The following is an 18593-nucleotide window of genomic DNA, read 5'->3' on the forward strand; positions in this document are numbered from 1 at the left end:
GTTATTTTTCTGTTAATTCTGTGTTTAATTCGGGTTCTTATGGGCTAAATATAGCCCCTAAAACCTTAACCGAATATTTTTTAAGACACACCGATAAAAAAGTTGGATCGGGCTGCAATTTACAATTTAAAAGAACTTTTGAGATGAAAGTTGTAATTTTTTTTTAAATGGCTGCAATTTGCAAAATACAAACTTTAAATGGCTACAATTGTCAAATTTTCCTATAATTATAAAAATTCCATATTTAAAAGGAAAAATTGTCAGGAATATTACGACCTTTCAGCGGTTTTCCATAAATATAACGAACTTTGGATTATCCCGTAATATTATGACCTTTGACCCTGATCTTCCATAAATAGGACAAAAAACCGGTAAACTTTTTAAAAGGTTACCCAAGACACGTGTTGTATTGTGATAGGTTAGAAATTTTAATTTGATTTTATATTTTTTTTTCAAGAAACTGATTTTTAATTAAGAAAATATACAAATAAAAAAAAGAAGGAAAAATGTAAAACCCACCCTGTTCTTCCCCAACCATTCCAGCAGCACAATGGGTTTTCCGACAACCACCTTCCCCTCCCCTTCCGACTAGCCTCGACGACCGACGACCACCGTATGCCCTTCACTTCCCTTTTCCGACCACATCACCCCATTCCCCTCTCCTTTTCGACCACCCTACCCCATTCCCCTCCCAAATTCGAACTCTGGCAGCCCTCCCCTTTTCCCTTTCATTTTCGAATCCCTGAGTTTATATTCTCATCGGTTCTGAAATTCCGACCAACCCCTAAACAGGAAACCCGCCCACTTCACCTAAATCCCACCGCCATTAAAATCGACTTCCGACCACTTCATCTAAAATTCTACCCAACCCTTTCATTTTCGACCCAAACACTATATACTTGCTTGCATCAATGGATAGAGGACGGAGAAGCGAGAATTACGGTGGGGGTTTCACGGGGGTGGGTGGGGCTCGCGGCCTTGGTGGGTTTCATAGGGGTGGTGGTTGTAGGGTGTTTCACGGGGGTATGGGGGGCAGGGGGTGCTAAGGGAATTTTTTAAAATTAAAATTATTTCTTTTAATTATTCAAATCAACATTTTATATTAAAATCATTTATTAAAATAAAAAAATTGTAAAATTAAACAAAAAAGTATCTGGCCAATTAAAAAGTGACAGTGTCACACTTAACCCTTTTAACAAGTCACCAACCGGTTACGTCCTATTTATGGAAGATCAGGGTCAAAGGTCGTAATATTGCGGGATAATCCAAAGGTCGTTATATTTATGAAAAACCTCTGAAAGGTCGTAATATTCCTGACAATTTTTCATATTTAAAAATAACAAAGTTAATTCTCATTTGATGATTTTTTTTTTTAATTTTTTTTTTAAGAATTAGTGTACAAATTGAGTCAAATTATATGAGCAAATCTCCTCCTCATCTTCAAGGTTTTTTTCAATTTTTTTGGCCGTTTAGGCCAAAAATAGTCTATTTTTTTCGAAAATTAGACTATTTATGACTTTTTTCTCTTAATTTTCTTTGGTTTTGCTATTTAATTTTCAATAAATCTACATGAGTAGTGTAAAAATTCGTTCGTCTCATGGTGGAGTCGTTAGTTTTTGCGTAATTTTTTTTTTTTAAAGGTTTTGTGTGTGTTAGGGTTTATTAAAATGGTAATCATCTTTTGCCCTATTATCAGTTCGTTGGTAAATAGTCGTCCGGGATCGCAAAGGTTATCAAATCTTCAAAGGCATTTGAGTGAAATAGATGAAAATTATCCTTACGGCTACAACAAACCGTTAGACCGTCTCTCTCAAAATGTTATATATTCTAGTGATGTGTGCGAGAGATGTACACAGTGCAAGATTTATTCAACGATTATAGTTTTGATGAAGGAAACCTTTATTTGATTTAATCTTATGTATTTGTTGATTTAGATTTCATTTGTAGATGTCGTATAACTTTTGATTAATGCATTGATTTGTTTCAAAACACAACTTGCACGTGAATGTTCAAGGGGGTTAAGAGTCTTAAGAGTATGGTTGCACTAGCTTGTATCATATTTGGACTTAGTAGTTTTAGATTTAGCATCTTATTTAAGCATGTTTTCAATTATCATTCTCATTAGATTTATATCTCAATGCCACTTGGCCCAAATCCAATTCGTCATCATTCACAAAATTAAATTACATCAATGATCTACATAAATTGTACATGAAACTTACAATATGTAGCTTTTATCCCTCTATTGGTTTTCAGCCTTGTTTGGTAAAGACCTTTACGTTGATTTTTTTTTTATTTTTAATTAGCGTTTGAATTTTAACTATTTCATTTGTTCAAACAACCAAAAAGTTTAAGTGGCCACACAATGTGGCCTGCCGCACACAAAACGAGCTGTATAATTATTTAATTTATGTGAAAAAATCAATTATTTAAAAATATTGTTTAATCCATAAACTAATTTATGATCAAATTCCATCTATATCATGACTTCGAACCCCCAATAAAAAAATATTAAGCGCCAAAAGATAGCCCACAAAAAATGAGCGCCATAATATCATCCCATCATATTCAAAAACCATGAAAATTCCAGGAATTCACCTCCCAACAACAACAGCATTAGCAGCAGCAACAATTCATAAACCCTCATTTTCTCTCTCTTCTTCCCGCCATTTTTTCTCTCTCCAATTTCTCAACAACACCATTTTCATGGCACCTTCATCTTCCTCCTCCAAAACCCTAATTGATTTCTTCCCCCAATCCAACCCTAAACGCCGTAAAACCACCGACAATGTCGCCGGAAGTAGCAACTTGCAGTCAGTTACTTCCCTTCCTGTTTCCTCTTCTTCTCTTTCGATCACCGATAATGGCGGTTCCTGCGACGGAAACCCTAGCGATGCTTCTGGGGTTCTGAGTGCTGAGCAGAAATTTAGAATGGAGTTTAATAAATCCCTAGCTTTGTCTAAAAGGAATCTTCGAATTTGTTCTGAAAAAGTTCTGAATTCTAAAGGTTTATCTTTCGATTTCCTTTCTATTCTTAATTAGTAGGTCAATTTAATTTTTATAATTATAAAGACACTATTTTTGGCAATAATTTAGTTTGATCATTGTCATGTTGTTAAATTAATTGCTGAAGCTGATAAAGTTTGACAGAAATGTGAAATGTGAAATGTGATTTATTGTTTTGTATGATCATTATGAAGTAAGATAATCGAAAAATTGAATGTGTTTAGGGAACAATGTTGATGTATCTTGTGTTAGGGAACAATGTTGATGTATCTTGTGATTTATGTAGTGCTTAAAAGTAAAGTACTTTTTAGTTTTTTTTAGCTCTTTTTTGTTGAAAAAGAATCATTTCCGAGCAGGATTTACGTGTCTGTTTACTTGAGAATGCCAAAATTACAAACTTGCCTTGTAGTAGAAGGATATTGATTGTTTTGTTGTGATTTTGATGTATAGAAGTTTGTAATTTTATTTCTAGGTTTTCCTGAGATGAGATTAAAAGGTAAGAAACTGTAAAGTTGTGTACTTTGCATCAAATGTTGCAATTTTGAGGAAATAATGTATGTAGTAGTATAGTACAATTTAGTCATTGGATACATGCATAGGTTTAAACATATATGGTATATATATCCCAACTGACATAGTTGGTAAAAGTCTAGGGGTATTACCCAAGATCTTAGATTGAATCCTATCTACTGCATTGCTCTTTGTGACCGAGGTAATACTATTTTTTGAGCATTATCTGATTGTTTGAAATTGTGTACATAAACATATCAGCTGAAGGGGGTAATGGCTATGTGAAGCTAAAGGAGCTCCTTGTGGAGGATTCATGGTTGGTGACTCTCTCGGAGGAGTTTGAAAAGCCTTATGCTAAGAGTCTATGCAAATTTGTTGAAACAGAAATTTGTGGTGGCAAAGTTCCCATTTATCCTCCTCCAAACTTGATTTTTAATGCCCTCAACTCAACACCGCTTAATAAAGTTAAAGCTGTCATCCTTGGGCAGGTACTCGTTGATTGTTGACTGCGTGTCTCACTTTATTGCTTGATTGGAGTCCATTCCTTTTGAGTTTTTGTTTTAGTCCCTGCATAACAAATGATAAGACTATTTAAGTTGTCAACTCATCATCTTCTGACTTATGGTGGATTTCTGCTTAACATGTCTTGGTTTAAAGAGTTGTGTGGCCTGAAGCAGTTTGAGAGCTATCCATTTATTGTTGTTTTCCTCTCAGATTCTAACAAGGAGGTTAATGCTGAGTCAATTGATATGTACTTAGATACAAATGAGATATAGTTGCCAGAATGTTAAATCTTCCATCTTTGAACTTTTTGAAACTGTAATTCTTCAAGGTTTGAGCTTCTTCTATCCCAGGAAGTTTTTCTTGCCTGGCTGAATCTATCACTCCATTTATATTTCTTCTCTGAACTGTGTGATTTTATGATCTGCGTAACTTTCTTGTAAGGTGACATTAAAAGATATACCTCTTGAGATTTTTTAATTTTTGTCAGGATCCATATCATGGACCTGGACAGGCAATGGGTTTATCTTTCTCAGTACCTGAGGGTATCAAGATTCCTTCAAGTCTTGGAAATATATTCAAGGAACTCAAACAAGATCTTGGATGCACTATTCCATCTCATGGGAATTTGGAGAAATGGACTGTTCAGGTTATAGTTCTGGCAAGTGTACTGGTTTATTTTCCTTCTTGCATTTCTTCTTTAAATTGGCCTTTTTGCTTCTAATTCATGTGAAATCCATGCATTCTCCTGCTTTTTAGAATTGACCTCATTAGCCTTTGCTTACTCTTTCTATACCCAAGAGTACTTCTCATACCAGCCATTATTTCTCTTTAATCTTGATTTTCATCTGCAACTAATCTGTCTATCAAATTTCATGTTTATTCTTTTGTACTGCTAAGACTTATAACTCGTAGATCAGTCATTCATATTTTTGTTTATTAAATTGCAAATTCTTGAATATAGCTGTAAGATGTTCAGCACTTTCGAAAAAAAAGAGGTTTGAAGAAAGTTATTTTGAATCCTGCAGGGTATTTTGCTGCTCAACACGGTCCTCACGGGTAAGTTGCCTAGTTTCTCTAAGAGTCTAAGATACTGTGTGTGTGTATGTGTGTGTTTTTTTTTTTTTTGGTTGTTATTGTTGTTGTTCTAGCTTCTCCACTTTTTTTTTTGGTGCTGAGCTTCTCCACTTATTTAAAGTATCAGATTTGCATCTTGCTTTAGCCCTTTATGATAAAACCCTCTCCTAGTAGTCTTGATCAATTTTTGTAAGGATTTATTGCAAATTGTCTATAGTATAGTTTACATTTAAATTCAAATAGTTCTAAATTTCTACATCTACTTAATCATATTCTCATCCTCAACAAGTAGAATAGGGACAATTCATCACTTCATCATAAAAGTAAATTTTTTTTCAGATATTGTTAATCTTGCAGATATATGGCAAGATGAAGATAATTGATTTTTTGATGAATAACTACATAGTAGAGTAAGTAGACGTAGAACGATACGTAGGAATAGACACAGTAAAACTTTCCCACACTGTTGCTGGCTATAAAACATCATGTGCCGGGTACAATACCACCATTCAAGTTGATGGTAGAGCAGTTGACTAGCTGACAAATGCATATTAATTTTGTATCTCTGCACATTTTTAGTTCCTGAAATGATACAACTGAGAAATATGACAAGAAGAGAGCAAAGTAAATAGGTTCCATACTTCCATCAGTGTTAGGAATTAGGATTCCATGATCCTCATTTTAAGTATTTTGATAGAAACTGCATTCTGGAGTTTCTAATTTGAAGAACTCTTCAACAATGTATATCAATTGATGAGATTTATGTTTGGCTCTCAGCAGTTGATGCTCAAAGCCTTCACACCCAGTTTTTGCTTGTACTTGTACTTGAGCCAGTAACCATTGTCTTGATGCATTCAACTAAATGGTTTTTTTTCAAAAAATCTGCTTGTGACTCGTATCAAAAATTTTGATAGAAATGAATCCAGAATAATGTAGTTACAAATCACTAATTGATGATACCAAGTGATAGCTTGGTTGATGCCTGTAGCAACCTTCGGAAAACCTCATCCGACAGGGTAATCTTCCCTGTATTATATTTATTTTATTCTACAGATTCTACAAAGCTTTAATGTGGGGCTCTTTTCATTATAATTTACCGGTCTTATAAAATGTACCATATGAGTTACCTATGGGCCATGCCGGCCATCCATGTATTTCTGACGTGTTACTTACATACTTTCCACTCTTTTAGTTAGGAATCATCAAGCTAACTCTCATGCTAAGAAAGGTTGGGAGCAGTTGACTGATGCAGTAATACGAACAATTTCTGAAAAGAGAAGAGGTGTTGTATTTATCCTTTGGGGAAATTGTGCTCAGGAGAAAGTCAGGTTTGTTTCCTAGCTCTACACTATCTGGAATAAATCTTATTGCAAGTTATATGTTACTATGTCTACATGATTTCAAATTTTTAGTGCAGTTGTGTTGACCTTGATTGTCAACTGTGATTTTTCTTTGGTGTATTACTCATTAAATTTTGATTTAATTCTTCTCTGTACTTTATATGTAGCTATCTGAGCATCTTCTGTGAATAGTGTCATGATAATGTCTGTCTTTATTGGCAACCTCTGCTTTTGTTTGTTGCCTCATCTGGACTCTTTTTTTTTTCCTCTGTAGAAGTTTGCCTACCTCAAATGTTCTTGAAGCAGATAATTAGTTTTTTATGATTATGTTAGAAAAACCCAAAATATTAAATGTAAGGGTTATTGAACTGTTCAGTTTGATACAACATTGGTGATGGTATTGTACAGGTTGATTGATGAGTCTAAGCACCATATTCTCAAATCAGCTCATCCCTCTGGTCTTTCTGCTCATAGGGGTTTCTTTGGATGCAGGTAAGCCTTTCTGTTCATAGTGATAGGAGCATCTAATACTATTATTTTGTTTAATTGCTACTGTTTACATGAAAAGTGTACCTTCTGGTGGCTTACAGTTGCCAAGGAAGCTAGATGTATCTATGTTAATTACTGTTGATTCCACAGTTTTCAGATCTCTTGCTTGCTGCATTGCTACTAAATTGCATTATTATCAGTTTTCCTACATTTTAACCCGAGGAAGTAGACGTTTTAAGGTGCTGGATTTTGCTGAAAAAGAGAAGAATGGGATGGGCTAATGACTTGCTATATTCCAATTCTTGTGCAGGCACTTTTCGCGCACAAACCAGATTCTGGAGAAGAATGGGGAATTGCCTATCGACTGGCAGTTGTGAGCAGATATTATAAATATCACATTATGAGTAGGCTTGCCCCTTGCCTTAATTATGGTCCCAAGGTCTAGATTTTTGTTGCCTTAGCCAGTTAGCCCCCTTTGTGTAGAAAAATATCTTTCGGCTTTTAGGGTAGACCTGGGTTTTTTAAGCCGTAGATGACAATCTGGTATGTACACGGAACAGTGACTAATGTATGCAAGGTGTCTTTTGGAGCAAACCTGGGGAGTTTTGTATGATATAGATGTCAATGTGGTATGTAAATGGAACAATGATTTATGTATGCCTGAAGATGAAGGAATGCAAATCCTCGATGTCATTGCGACTGTGAGCAAACACTAGCCAGTGAGACATGTTAGTTTTGATGTCAAATTGGATGATATAACATTAATAACACCCACTATGGCGAAGGCTCTCACCTAAATTTGTAGTCTGCAACCCGAGGAAGACTACCGAAAACTAGTACCTAGCATGAACGAAAGGGAAAGGAACAGAAAATTAGACGATTTTCTGCAACATTGGCCTTTAAGTTATTATGGATTTTCATGCCGAGGTTGTTACAAACATGTGTAAACGTGATTAACATAGAACATAGAATTCCAAACCTCTTGCCATCTTAAGTCATAAATTTGGATGAATTCAATTTATTACAATTTTAGGTGGTGATTTTTACATAAGAAATTATCACCTATATGATGTATTGCAGCATTGCCAGTATTGGCACTAGTCCTCGGACAAGTAGTAGCCCCAATATTATACGAAGTATCAACAAGCCGCAAAACACGTTAATGGTATTTAGGCCCTGTTTGGTAATTAGTTCATAGCTGATTGATATAGTTGATTGTATTAGTTGATTTAACTAGTTGTTTATATTAGTTGGTTTGACTAGCAAGTGTTTGGTAAATAGTTGTTAATTATTAGCTGTTTTAGTTTATATAAGAGACAAAAAGCTAATTATTTAATAAGCTAAATTTAAAAAGCTCTTATAATTTTTTTTTTCTAAAAAAGCTTTTTGAGCTTAAAAGGCTATTTTAATAAGCTATTTACCAAACACTCAAATTAGCTTTTTTAATTGGTCAAACATCTAATTGGCCAAAATAAGCTAAAAGCTCTTCATCAAACAAGGTCTTAGATATTAAGAACACCTAGAAAATAGCTTTATTAGAATCTTTCAAAAAAAAAAAAAAAAGAAAGAGATAATTAACATGATTTACATGAATCATTTGAGCACAAACTAGTTTAACTCTAATTTTCATGTTAATCATAGAAAAAAACTTTACAAGAACATCTTTTAAAAATGGGACTACTACTATCAATTCTTTTTTTTTTTAAAAAAACAATAAAAAAATGCGACTACGATGAATTTGAGCGATTTCCATAGATAGTGTTAGAAAAGAATAAAATTTCATAAATAGGCTACATTTTAATAAAATTCCCGACACACTGTTCACGTCATCTTTTATAAATCTGATTTTTTTTAAAAAAAAAAAAAAAATTAAAAGCTTGAATTGTTAATTGAATTAGCGGTTTATTTTTTCACCCACTTACTTGAGCAAGCCAATCAATTGATGGAGCTGTTAAGGGTTGTCCGGGGCCTGCTGGAGCCTGGAGGTGGTACCCTCATTAGGGACAATAATGGCACACTAGTGTCAGCATTCTCTTCCAACTTTGGTTATTGGCTTATTGCACAGCATATAGAGCCGAGATTATGGCCCTAACTCGAGGACCGGAGATGGCTCAAAACCTTCAAATACAGAACCTGGAAGTTCAGCTTGAGAACATAGCTTGTTTTCAAGCTTTGCAAAAAAAGAAGTCTCTAGAGGTGAAAATATTCATGACATAATTTACTGCCAACAGTTGCTAAATGATGCAAGATAGAAAGTCAAGGTAGCTCATGTGTACCGTAAAGGCAATCGAGCGGCGGATTGGTTGGCCAACCGTGGAGTTGTTCAAGACTCTCAAATAGAATTCATTAATAATGTGCCGGTAGAACTTAGTCGTATTTTAGAGGAGGATAATAGGGGGTGTGGCTTTACCACGCTTTGTACCTCCATAGGTAGTTTCCTTTGATTTTTGTTTTTTATTTTTCGTATTTTATTTCTTCTTGGATGGTAATCCTCCTTTGAATAAAAATTTATATTACATAAAACCGCTAATTCTCAATTAGCGGTTTGTTTTTAATTTTGAAAAAAAAATAATAATTACACTTACTGACGTGGACGGTACAATGAGAATTTTATTAAAATATAGCGTATTTACGGAATTTTATTCTCTTCTCACATCATTCATGGGAATGGCTCTATGAATTTTTTCAAAAAAAAAAAAAAAAAAAAAAAAGTTGAAATATGTTGGTTTGATAGAGTCCACATAAGCAAGTTATGCAATTGTCCCACGGACCAAAATTTCTTTGACACCCTCACTCCAAATTCATAATCAACGGTCCAAAACCGTTTTACTGAAAATTCTTCAATTCAGAAAATTAAAAAGAAAATTAAAATGTGAGGTTCTCTCTCTTTCTCCCTTTCTTCTTCTTTTCTCTCTCTCTTACTAGTTAATCAAACTCTTGTTAACTTCCTCTTTTAAGGTACGCAACATTAATTTTTTCTTACACTTAATTTCTTGATTCTTTATTAACTAATACGAAGGAGTATTAATCTTTTTTTTTAAAAAAAAAAAATTCCTTTTTAAATTTTTGTATATATTTATTTATGATGAATTTGTCAGTTAGGTAAGCTTAATAATTAAGTTTTTAAGTTCATGCGTAGTATAATGATTTTGGGAATCTGGGTTTTGATTCAAGTTATAATCTTTAAGAAGGATGTTTGTGAAATTGTGAGAGTGTTAAACATCTTTTTATTTACATGTAGTGCTATTTTTGCTTTAATAAGTTCAAATAAGTTAAGATAAGCTTAATTGAGGAAATAAGTTCAGTTTAGAAAAAATAACTTCTGATAAGGGTTGCCCAAGAACTAAAATAAGTTTTATTAAGTTCAGATAAGTTCAGTTCAATTAAGTATTCTTCAAAAAAAAAAAAAAAAAAAAAGTTCAGTTAAGTAAAAATCTGGTGAATATTCCTTAACTTCCACACTTATAATGGCACAAAATTAGTTAGTATTATATGTTTCAATTAATAAAAGTCGGTTTTAATCAGTAAAAATAGATACTTTATAGAATGGTGAATTAGTTTGATAAGCGAATATCTAGTGAAGAGAACAATGGTGAATTAGTTTGATAAGCGAATATCTAGTGAAGAGAACAAAGCCTTTTAAGGGCGATTAGTCTTATATGGTTGGATTTTGTCATCATCCATGGTTGTGGATTTTTTGAAATGTGAAGTTTTGTATGTTTAGATTTAGAAGCCAATTTAATGTGGTGGGAAAACCTTGAGAAATAAAGATTATATATTATAGAAATTACCAGCCTTCAAATGTTTGTTTATAATGAGCTTGCCCCAATGACATTTTGTTAATTAAATCAACACCTTTATCCAATCACCATCAACCGTGGATGGTGGAGTCCAATTGATGAAAAAGTTGTTGATTTATTACAATTTTTGTTTATTACTGAGAGAAACCTGTATTTTCTCGTTTATGACGTGGAAGGTTTTGAAAGGGAATTATTATGTGGATTTTATTGTTTGATTTGTATAAAGATGAAAGTAAGTGCAGAGATTGTTGTGCTTTGCTTTTAACATGCTTTATCTTTTAGATGAGCTATGGCTTGTGCATAACTACATTTGCATACTTTAAGTCAGAGTTAATAGCATTAAGTATCACGCTTGTTAGAATGTGTCGTTGTGCCTATGTTCCTGGGAGTCGGGGTAACTATATTTCCTGGGACTTGGGTACCCATGTTTTGAGCTTTTGACAGTTACGTGTTCAAATGTCCGACACTAGCATCATTTCTCCTGAACTCTGAATCTACCCTAATATCCTGGACCTAGCCAAATTTAGGATATTGCTTATACATAATACATATTTAGGCATGCTTACTGTTGGATTGAATCCTCAAGTGTAAGATTTTGCTCGCAGAGGCATGACGAGCATTGCAACAACCCATTCCAGTATATTGTCATCTGGGACTCAACAATGTTTTACTGGAAGGTTCAGTGAAGGTAGAGGTCAGAGATATAAAGGGCCATTACTTCCATATAAATCAAGCTTTTGTCAAAGCCGTGATCTTGTCTACTATAGTCACTGTCAAAAATCTGGTAAACATCATGCTGTTTGCTCCAGCTCAGTAAATATGAATGATCCAGTCGAGCCAGAAGATGAAAACTCAAAGAAGGAATCATCAAAGCCTGAAGGCCAACCGGTATATCTTTATATTATGATGGGCCAAAAGGATCACTAATGATGGTTTTGGAACAAAAGATGTGATTATATGCGGTTAAAAGGATCACTAAATCATTTTTTCTCTACAAAATAATACCTCACCTTCATAGGCTGCTTTACTCTATGATTCCAACCCCAAATAGTTGATCATGTCTAACTATACTTAGTGGCCTTTCTTGATACATACTGTTAAGATGGCTCAATTATATGTCCTTGTTTGCTTCACTTTTCAGGCAAGTAGAGAGAGTTACAGGGACAATCTGGAAAGAATTATTGGAGTGGATGACTCTACTTTTAGTGGGGCAGACCTTGCAGCTATTATAAGAAACAAATATGGAAGGTCCTATGATGTACAACTCATAAAAAAGGTATCTTTTTCCTTGCAGCTAATTTGACTGATTCTTTAGCAATTTTTTAAAAAATCCATTTCTATTTTATGTATTGATATACTTTTCTTCTCTAAGCAGATCCCTTTTTGTTCATTTTTATAAAAGGGTCTGTTCATTTCTCGTGAATTTATCTTGTCTAATTTAAACTACTTGTTATGCCCTTTCCAAAGTTGATCATGTATTTTTAAGTGTCCTGTCTCAAATTGGTCACTATAATCTTGTTTTCAGCATTACTACCCCCGTTTCTTTTTAGTTGACACGTATTCCTTTTTAGGATTTTTTTTTAGTTGACACGTTTCCTTTTGGGGTAAATTTTTACCTTGCATTTACAAGCTACCCGACTTGCTTTTTCATTCTCTCTCTCACTCTCTCCTCTCCTTAATATATGTGCCTAAATCAAACGCATCAACTAAATAGAAACGGAGGAAGTATATGATTAGCACAATAATTTTCCTTATCACCGTTCTTTCGTTTATTGAATTATTTAATTGTCCACTGATCAGTATCAATATTTCCTAGGTGTTAAATTAAATGAGCTGATGAGCACCTTTTGTATCACATTCGCCCATATATTTTACTTTATAGTTTCCCCAATTCCTTGCCTTTTAAGCTGAGTGATCAGCTTGTCTCTACTTGTTGAACTAGTCACCCTGGGTTGACTCATTGCATTCTTCTCTTGAGTTTATATAAACTGTTTGTTTTAGATTCTATTGTTGTATTTCTCACTGTGCAGGAGTTCATGGGAAGAAACCTTCTTGCAATGAATGTCATGTGGAAGTACAGGGAGCAGGTATGTGGAAGTTTTTTTACTTGCAGCAGTTTTTTTGTCTATCTATCATAATGTAACTTCTTACAAATATAAAGTCATAGCTTGCTGAGTGATGTGGTCCTGTAGTGGCATATATGGTTGAGTTCATCCCTTTAAATTATATTGTGATGCAGATTGTAGCGTATACTGTATTAATTCTCTCTTGCCTGTAATTTTAGTTCAATCTACTTACTTTGTATATCGTTATTCATACTATCATAAGTTTAGTTTCTTAATGGTTGACATTGAATTAGATGAGTTCTGACAAGGCGTAAATGTTAAGTTGGAGCTTTGGACGGTATGTTACTGTCAAATGCCATAGTTACCTCTGCAGTAAGAAGAGATGAGGAGCGTAATTCATGGTTTCCATTGATAGGGCATAGAATAAAGTAGGCCTTAAGGGTGCATATATGGAGATCATGAAAAGAAGATGGAAGTGATGATAATTTAGAATGGGAAGCAAAAAAATTTCCATAGGAATTTTTAACAAGAAGGTTATAGTTTAAATAGTTTTATTGACCAGAATATCTTAAATGTTTATCAAAGTTGGATGGAAGGAAAGGTTGAACTGTTGAAGCTCATTAGGGTTTCTGTAGAACTATACACATCACCATTTTCATAAGATAAAAGTTGCAAAAATGAGATTTTCATGCATGTATAGTTGTATTGTGAGAGTATGTATTGGAAATGAGGTTTTGTTGGAGAAGTGCAAGATGGGTTTGAGAAATTGGATCGGATTTTATGGAAGGTTATCATGCTGTTTTTGAGGTGAAATGTCAATTCCGACAATATAACTGCTGATAGATACATAAAAATGACGTGATTTTCATGGAGTGATGTTCCATAGAGTGACATTTCTAAAGGCTCTGTTGCCCCCCTACCCCCTTCCCTCCCAGTGAGGGGCATGAAGGTTAGGAGGATATACATTATCAGAAGGCAGAGAGAATGCGGATGGAAATATCGAAGATTTACATCTTTTTATCAAGTCCTTTCAGGCGTCATAATTAAAAGGAAACAGTAAAACTGGTACAGAAAATTATATGTATTCAATTCATTCCATGACATTATTATGATCATTTCCAATCATGCTATGTTTTTCAGTCTTTTCTACATACTAGAGCTTTTCTCTTTCTATGCCCGATTGAGAACACTGGAATCAAGTTGCGGGAAATATCCAACGCTTTACCTTTGACTTAAGAGTTGGTTGGCATGACACTAGTTTGCATGAAGCTTGGAGTATCATTTTATTAATTCATAGTCTTACATTGTTGCCTTTTCTTGTTTATAAACTTTTAATGTCATCTAAATGCTGTATAATTATTGTTATCTGCGTGACTACTATATCAGAGATCATTCCCGTTAACTGAAGAAGAGTACATACTGAGGCTTGATGATGTGGCAAACAATTTGAGATGTTGGGGTGCTGTCTCACATATCCGAAGCAGCCTTGCAAAGTCAAAGGAGCGGCCACGAATTGGAAAGGTAACAACATAAACTCAAGGACAATCTCTATGAATGCATCAATGTATGAATATACGAACATTAATGCTGTAAAATTAAAGGTTGTGGACAGAAAGTGCTTGGTTTCATGTTCAAAGAATTAGCTGACAAGAGCATGGTTTTGTTATCTTATGAATTTGTTGCTTGTTTTGATGCAGGCTGTAAGCATATTCATAGACATGGATGAATCTGGCGCTCGTTCAAATGAATGGATCTACAAATGAGTTTTTGTGAGAATTGTAACTTACAGGTCAGGCATTGGAGTGACCCTTTTTTTTGTTGAAAGAAGTAGCCTTCAGAGGAAACAAGGTCGAGATGATGAAGTTACATGTTCACCTTGTTTAGCTGCAAAATCTTTGATCTAATAGTGTGTTTTATATAGCATATACATGTATATAGGATTTGTTATGTCAATTGAAATATTTTCAAAAACTGTTGGATTACAGCATTCCATGTTAATCATTATGGCACTCAATTTTCACCGTCATTTGGGAACCAAATCTTGAACCTTTATACAATCAATCTTTTGGAAAGATGATAATCAATTAATCATAGTATGAAAAGAAGGTTTAAATTGAAAATTGAATATCATGGTGTTCAAGTTATTACTTGTATTTTTCATTCGGACTTAATAATCTTGTGTTCACGTATACTATTTTTGGTTGCACCAAAAAAACGTATACTATTTTGAGATGTGTGGAATACATTGTACATTTTCTAAAAGTATAATTATCTTAAATTTCGAGGGGTTGAAATTAAAAATATGAATATCAAAGTATACATTGATCCGCTTGTCTTAGAATATATTATATTGAATTATCTTTCTTTATTTTTCTCAAAAAGTTCTGTTTAGTTCTCAACCCCCTAATGTCATACCATCCAACTTTCATAATAAGGGATATCAAGTTTTGCTTTTCACACTTATGAATAATGTGAGTACAATTATATCTGGTCTTAAAGATGTTTGTTAACCTATACCCCCTTATTAATATGATGTTAATTGTCTCTAAACCTTTTTCTTGTGTGATTTAATAATTAAGCTCTTATGAATAGTGTCTAGACAATTGTACCCTCTTAAATATTATTTACTTATTTGTCCTCATTAACGTTTTTTTTTTCCAATTAAAAAATTCATAAGAATAGTGTTTGGATAATTATACCTCTAAAATATTTGTTTATATACTACCTCTGGTCCAAATTACTCGCAACTTTGGGGTGTTATTTGTGAGATATAAAATATTCCAAAGTTGCGAGTAATTTGGACCGGAGGTAGTATGTTGCCAACAACTAAAAGAGTTTCCCAAAAATTACTAGCTACAACTAGGGGTGTGCAAAAAAGGACCGAAACCGAAAACCAAATCATGACCGGACCATTAGATTCTAGGTCGGTCTTCGGTCATCACAAATTAGTGATCCCAGATTTCTGGTCCGGTCCGTAAAAAAAGGAATATTCCGATCCGGACACGAAAATGTTTTTTTTTTTTAATTTATATTTAATTTTTCGGGTGAAAATTTTATATTTTATATTGAGGTACAAAATTTGTAATTTATAAATTTCAGGTACAAAATAGGAAAGCACGCAAATAAAAACAAGACGTTAAAAAATGATGTATGTATAAAGATATAACCGGTTCATTCCGATCCAAAATCGAACTGGATTGAAATAAGCAGGTCTAGAATGAAACCCTGCCCCACCGATTATGATCCGGTCCGATCCCCGATCCGCAAAAAATAGGCAATTCCAAGTTCGTCTGATTTTGGATTGGTGCACAGCCTTATCTACAGTGTGCATTGGGCGCTAGCATTTGATAAAAATTACTCACCTTAAAGTTCTGTTTTCAAACTACTAAAAGTAATTTCTGAAAGAAGTTATTGAGGGTGACAATATTATGATTCAATAGCTTGCCTTTCTCATTCATAGATCATCATATTTATACAAGAAGACCTTGAGCCCCAAGGAACAATCTATCTTAAACTAGGAAACACAATAATATCCTTTCCTAAGATAAGATTATATAATATCTAGCAAATATATCAAATATATCTTGCCTAACAATAATATATTGTAGATTCTATCATATATTTCCTAACACCCCCCCTCAAGTTGGAGCACTTGGATCAAAGATGCCCAACTTGCTACGAAGGTAATCAAATTGAGGCTTTCCTAAGGCCTTTGTAAAAATATCCGCTAGTTGCTCATTGGTGCGCACATGATGTGGAATTATTAGACCATCTTGTATTGCATCACGGACAAAGTGACAATCGACTTCGATGTGTTTTGTACGCTCATGAAAAACCGGGTTTTGTGCAATATGAATGGCCGCTTGACTATCACAAAAAATTGGTATAGCACGAGGATGTTGCACGCCCAAGCTTAAGAGTAGTCCTTTCAGCCACTTCATTTCCATAGTGATGGCGCACATGGACCTATATTCGGACTCTCCAGAAGAAGTGGCCACCGTTGGTTGTTTCTTGCATTTCCAAGCTATAGGCGAGTGGCCCAAGAAGACCAGCCAACCCGAGACAGAGCGGCGCGTAATGGGACACACTGCCCAGTCCACATCACACCACCCTTCAAGTGTGAGATCACCATCAGCGCGCAGTAAAATTCCTTCCTTGGCCTGGTGTACTTTTCAAGTACCTTACAACACGAATTGCAGCCTCCCAGTGTACTTGTTGCGGTGCCTGCATAAATTGGGAGAGAACAATAACCGCATACGTCAAGTCTGGCCGTGTAACAGCCAAGTAGACTAAACGGCCGACCAACCTTCGATATGGCTCCGAGTCAGCAAGCATAGGGCCGGAAGCACGCCCCAAATTGTGATTTTGCTCGATGGGTGTCATGGCCGGTTTTGACCCCAATAGGTCGGTTTCTGAGATGATATCAAGAGCATATTTGTGTTGACACAAAAATAAACCGGTACTACTCCTTGCTACCTCAATCCCAAGGAAGTATTTGAGAACACCTAAGTCCTTCATATGAAAACAATTGCTCAAATAATTTTTAAACAATTGCAAGGCCATAGAATTGTTCCCTGCCACAATTAGATCATCCACATAAACAAGAACATTAAGTTGCACCGACCCCTTTGTATAAGAGAATAGGGAGTAATCTGAGTATGATTGCGTAAAACCATACTTTTTCAAGGCCGACGTCAATTTAGCAAACCAACATCTAGGAGCTTGCTTGAAGCCATATAAAGACTTCCGAAGGCGGAAAACAAGACTCGGCTCGTCAGTGATGAAACCCGGGGGAAGTTTCATGTAGACTTCCTCATTTAAATCACCATGAAGGAATGCATTGTGAACATCCATTTGATGCAATTCCCAATTTTTAGAGGCGGCAATGGAAAGGAATGCGCGGACCGTGGTCATCTTGATCACCGGAGCAAAAGTTTCATCATAATCTATGCCTTCGGTTTGATGATTTCCAAAGACAACTAATCTTGCTTTCAATCGCTCAATGCTTCCATCAGAGTTGTACTTAATTTTGTACAACCATTGACTTCCAAGAGCCTTCTTCCCGGGAGGTAATTTTTCCAAGGTCCATGTGCCATTGGACTCCAAGGCACGCATTTATTCTTTCATGGCCATCTTCCAACCATGGTCTTGCATTGCTTCTTTAAAAGATCGTGGTTCCTTCCCACCTGTTAAAGTTGCAACAAAATTTCGGTGTTTTGCAGAAAACTTATCACAACTAACATAATGTGCTATAGGATATGACATACCTGAGGGAGGAGTAGAAATTGGGTTGAGTGATGCCTTGGATGGACTATTTCGAGCTACATGAGTATGAGTGACAAAATCTCTATATTTAGAGTTTGCATATTTCGGACGGTGACCACGCCCCATTAGCTCGGGTGCCGTGGTGTCCTCCCCACCTGCTGTCCGTACTGCTGGCGTGTCAGGGATAGCCGTGGCAGGGCTATGTGGCGGGGTGGTGGGATGCGGCAGTGAGTGAGGGGTGTGGGCAGTCGGTGGATGCTGCATAGTCTGCCCCTCATCACTGTCGAAAATAGGAGTAAAAGACTCCATATTTTCTTCCATATTTATTGTAGCATTCATACCATCTGTAGCTATATTAATATTGGTGCTTTCGGCATCCAAATAAGGATATACATCCTCAAAAAAAACGCACATCACAGGAGACGAAAAATTCCTTTTTATCCAAGTCAAATAAATACCATCCTTTCTTCCCAAAAGGGTACCCCACAAATATACATTTACGACTACGGCTTGCAAATTTATCCCCTTTCGCCCTTTGG

At 35.1% G+C, this 18593-nt stretch overlaps 2 protein-coding genes across 2 annotated transcripts; both read left to right on the plus strand.

Annotated features, from left to right (window-relative positions):
• The first annotated feature begins 2282 nt into the window (after positions 1-2282).
• LOC110702023 (uracil-DNA glycosylase, mitochondrial-like) lies at positions 2283-7831 on the plus strand. The gene is made up of 7 exons (XM_021879664.1): positions 2283-3007; positions 3778-4004; positions 4508-4666; positions 5046-5076; positions 6287-6422; positions 6843-6926; positions 7234-7831. Exons 1-7 carry the CDS (start codon positions 2578-2580, stop codon positions 7298-7300), a joined length of 1134 nt encoding a protein of 377 aa, XP_021735356.1. The 5' UTR covers positions 2283-2577; the 3' UTR covers positions 7301-7831.
• A 1896-nt stretch (positions 7832-9727) lies between these two features.
• LOC110702024 lies at positions 9728-14846 on the plus strand. Its single transcript, XM_021879665.1, has 6 exons — positions 9728-9881; positions 11329-11611; positions 11865-11999; positions 12754-12810; positions 14176-14310; positions 14487-14846. Exons 2-6 carry the CDS (start codon positions 11333-11335, stop codon positions 14550-14552), a joined length of 672 nt encoding a protein of 223 aa, XP_021735357.1. The 5' UTR covers positions 9728-9881; positions 11329-11332; the 3' UTR covers positions 14553-14846.
• Positions 14847-18593: the final 3747 nt, after the last annotated feature.

The sequence above is a fragment of the Chenopodium quinoa genome, unplaced genomic scaffold, assembly GCF_001683475.1.
Source record: "Chenopodium quinoa cultivar QQ74 unplaced genomic scaffold, ASM168347v1, whole genome shotgun sequence".
Lineage (NCBI taxonomy): Eukaryota > Viridiplantae > Streptophyta > Magnoliopsida > Caryophyllales > Amaranthaceae > Chenopodium > Chenopodium quinoa.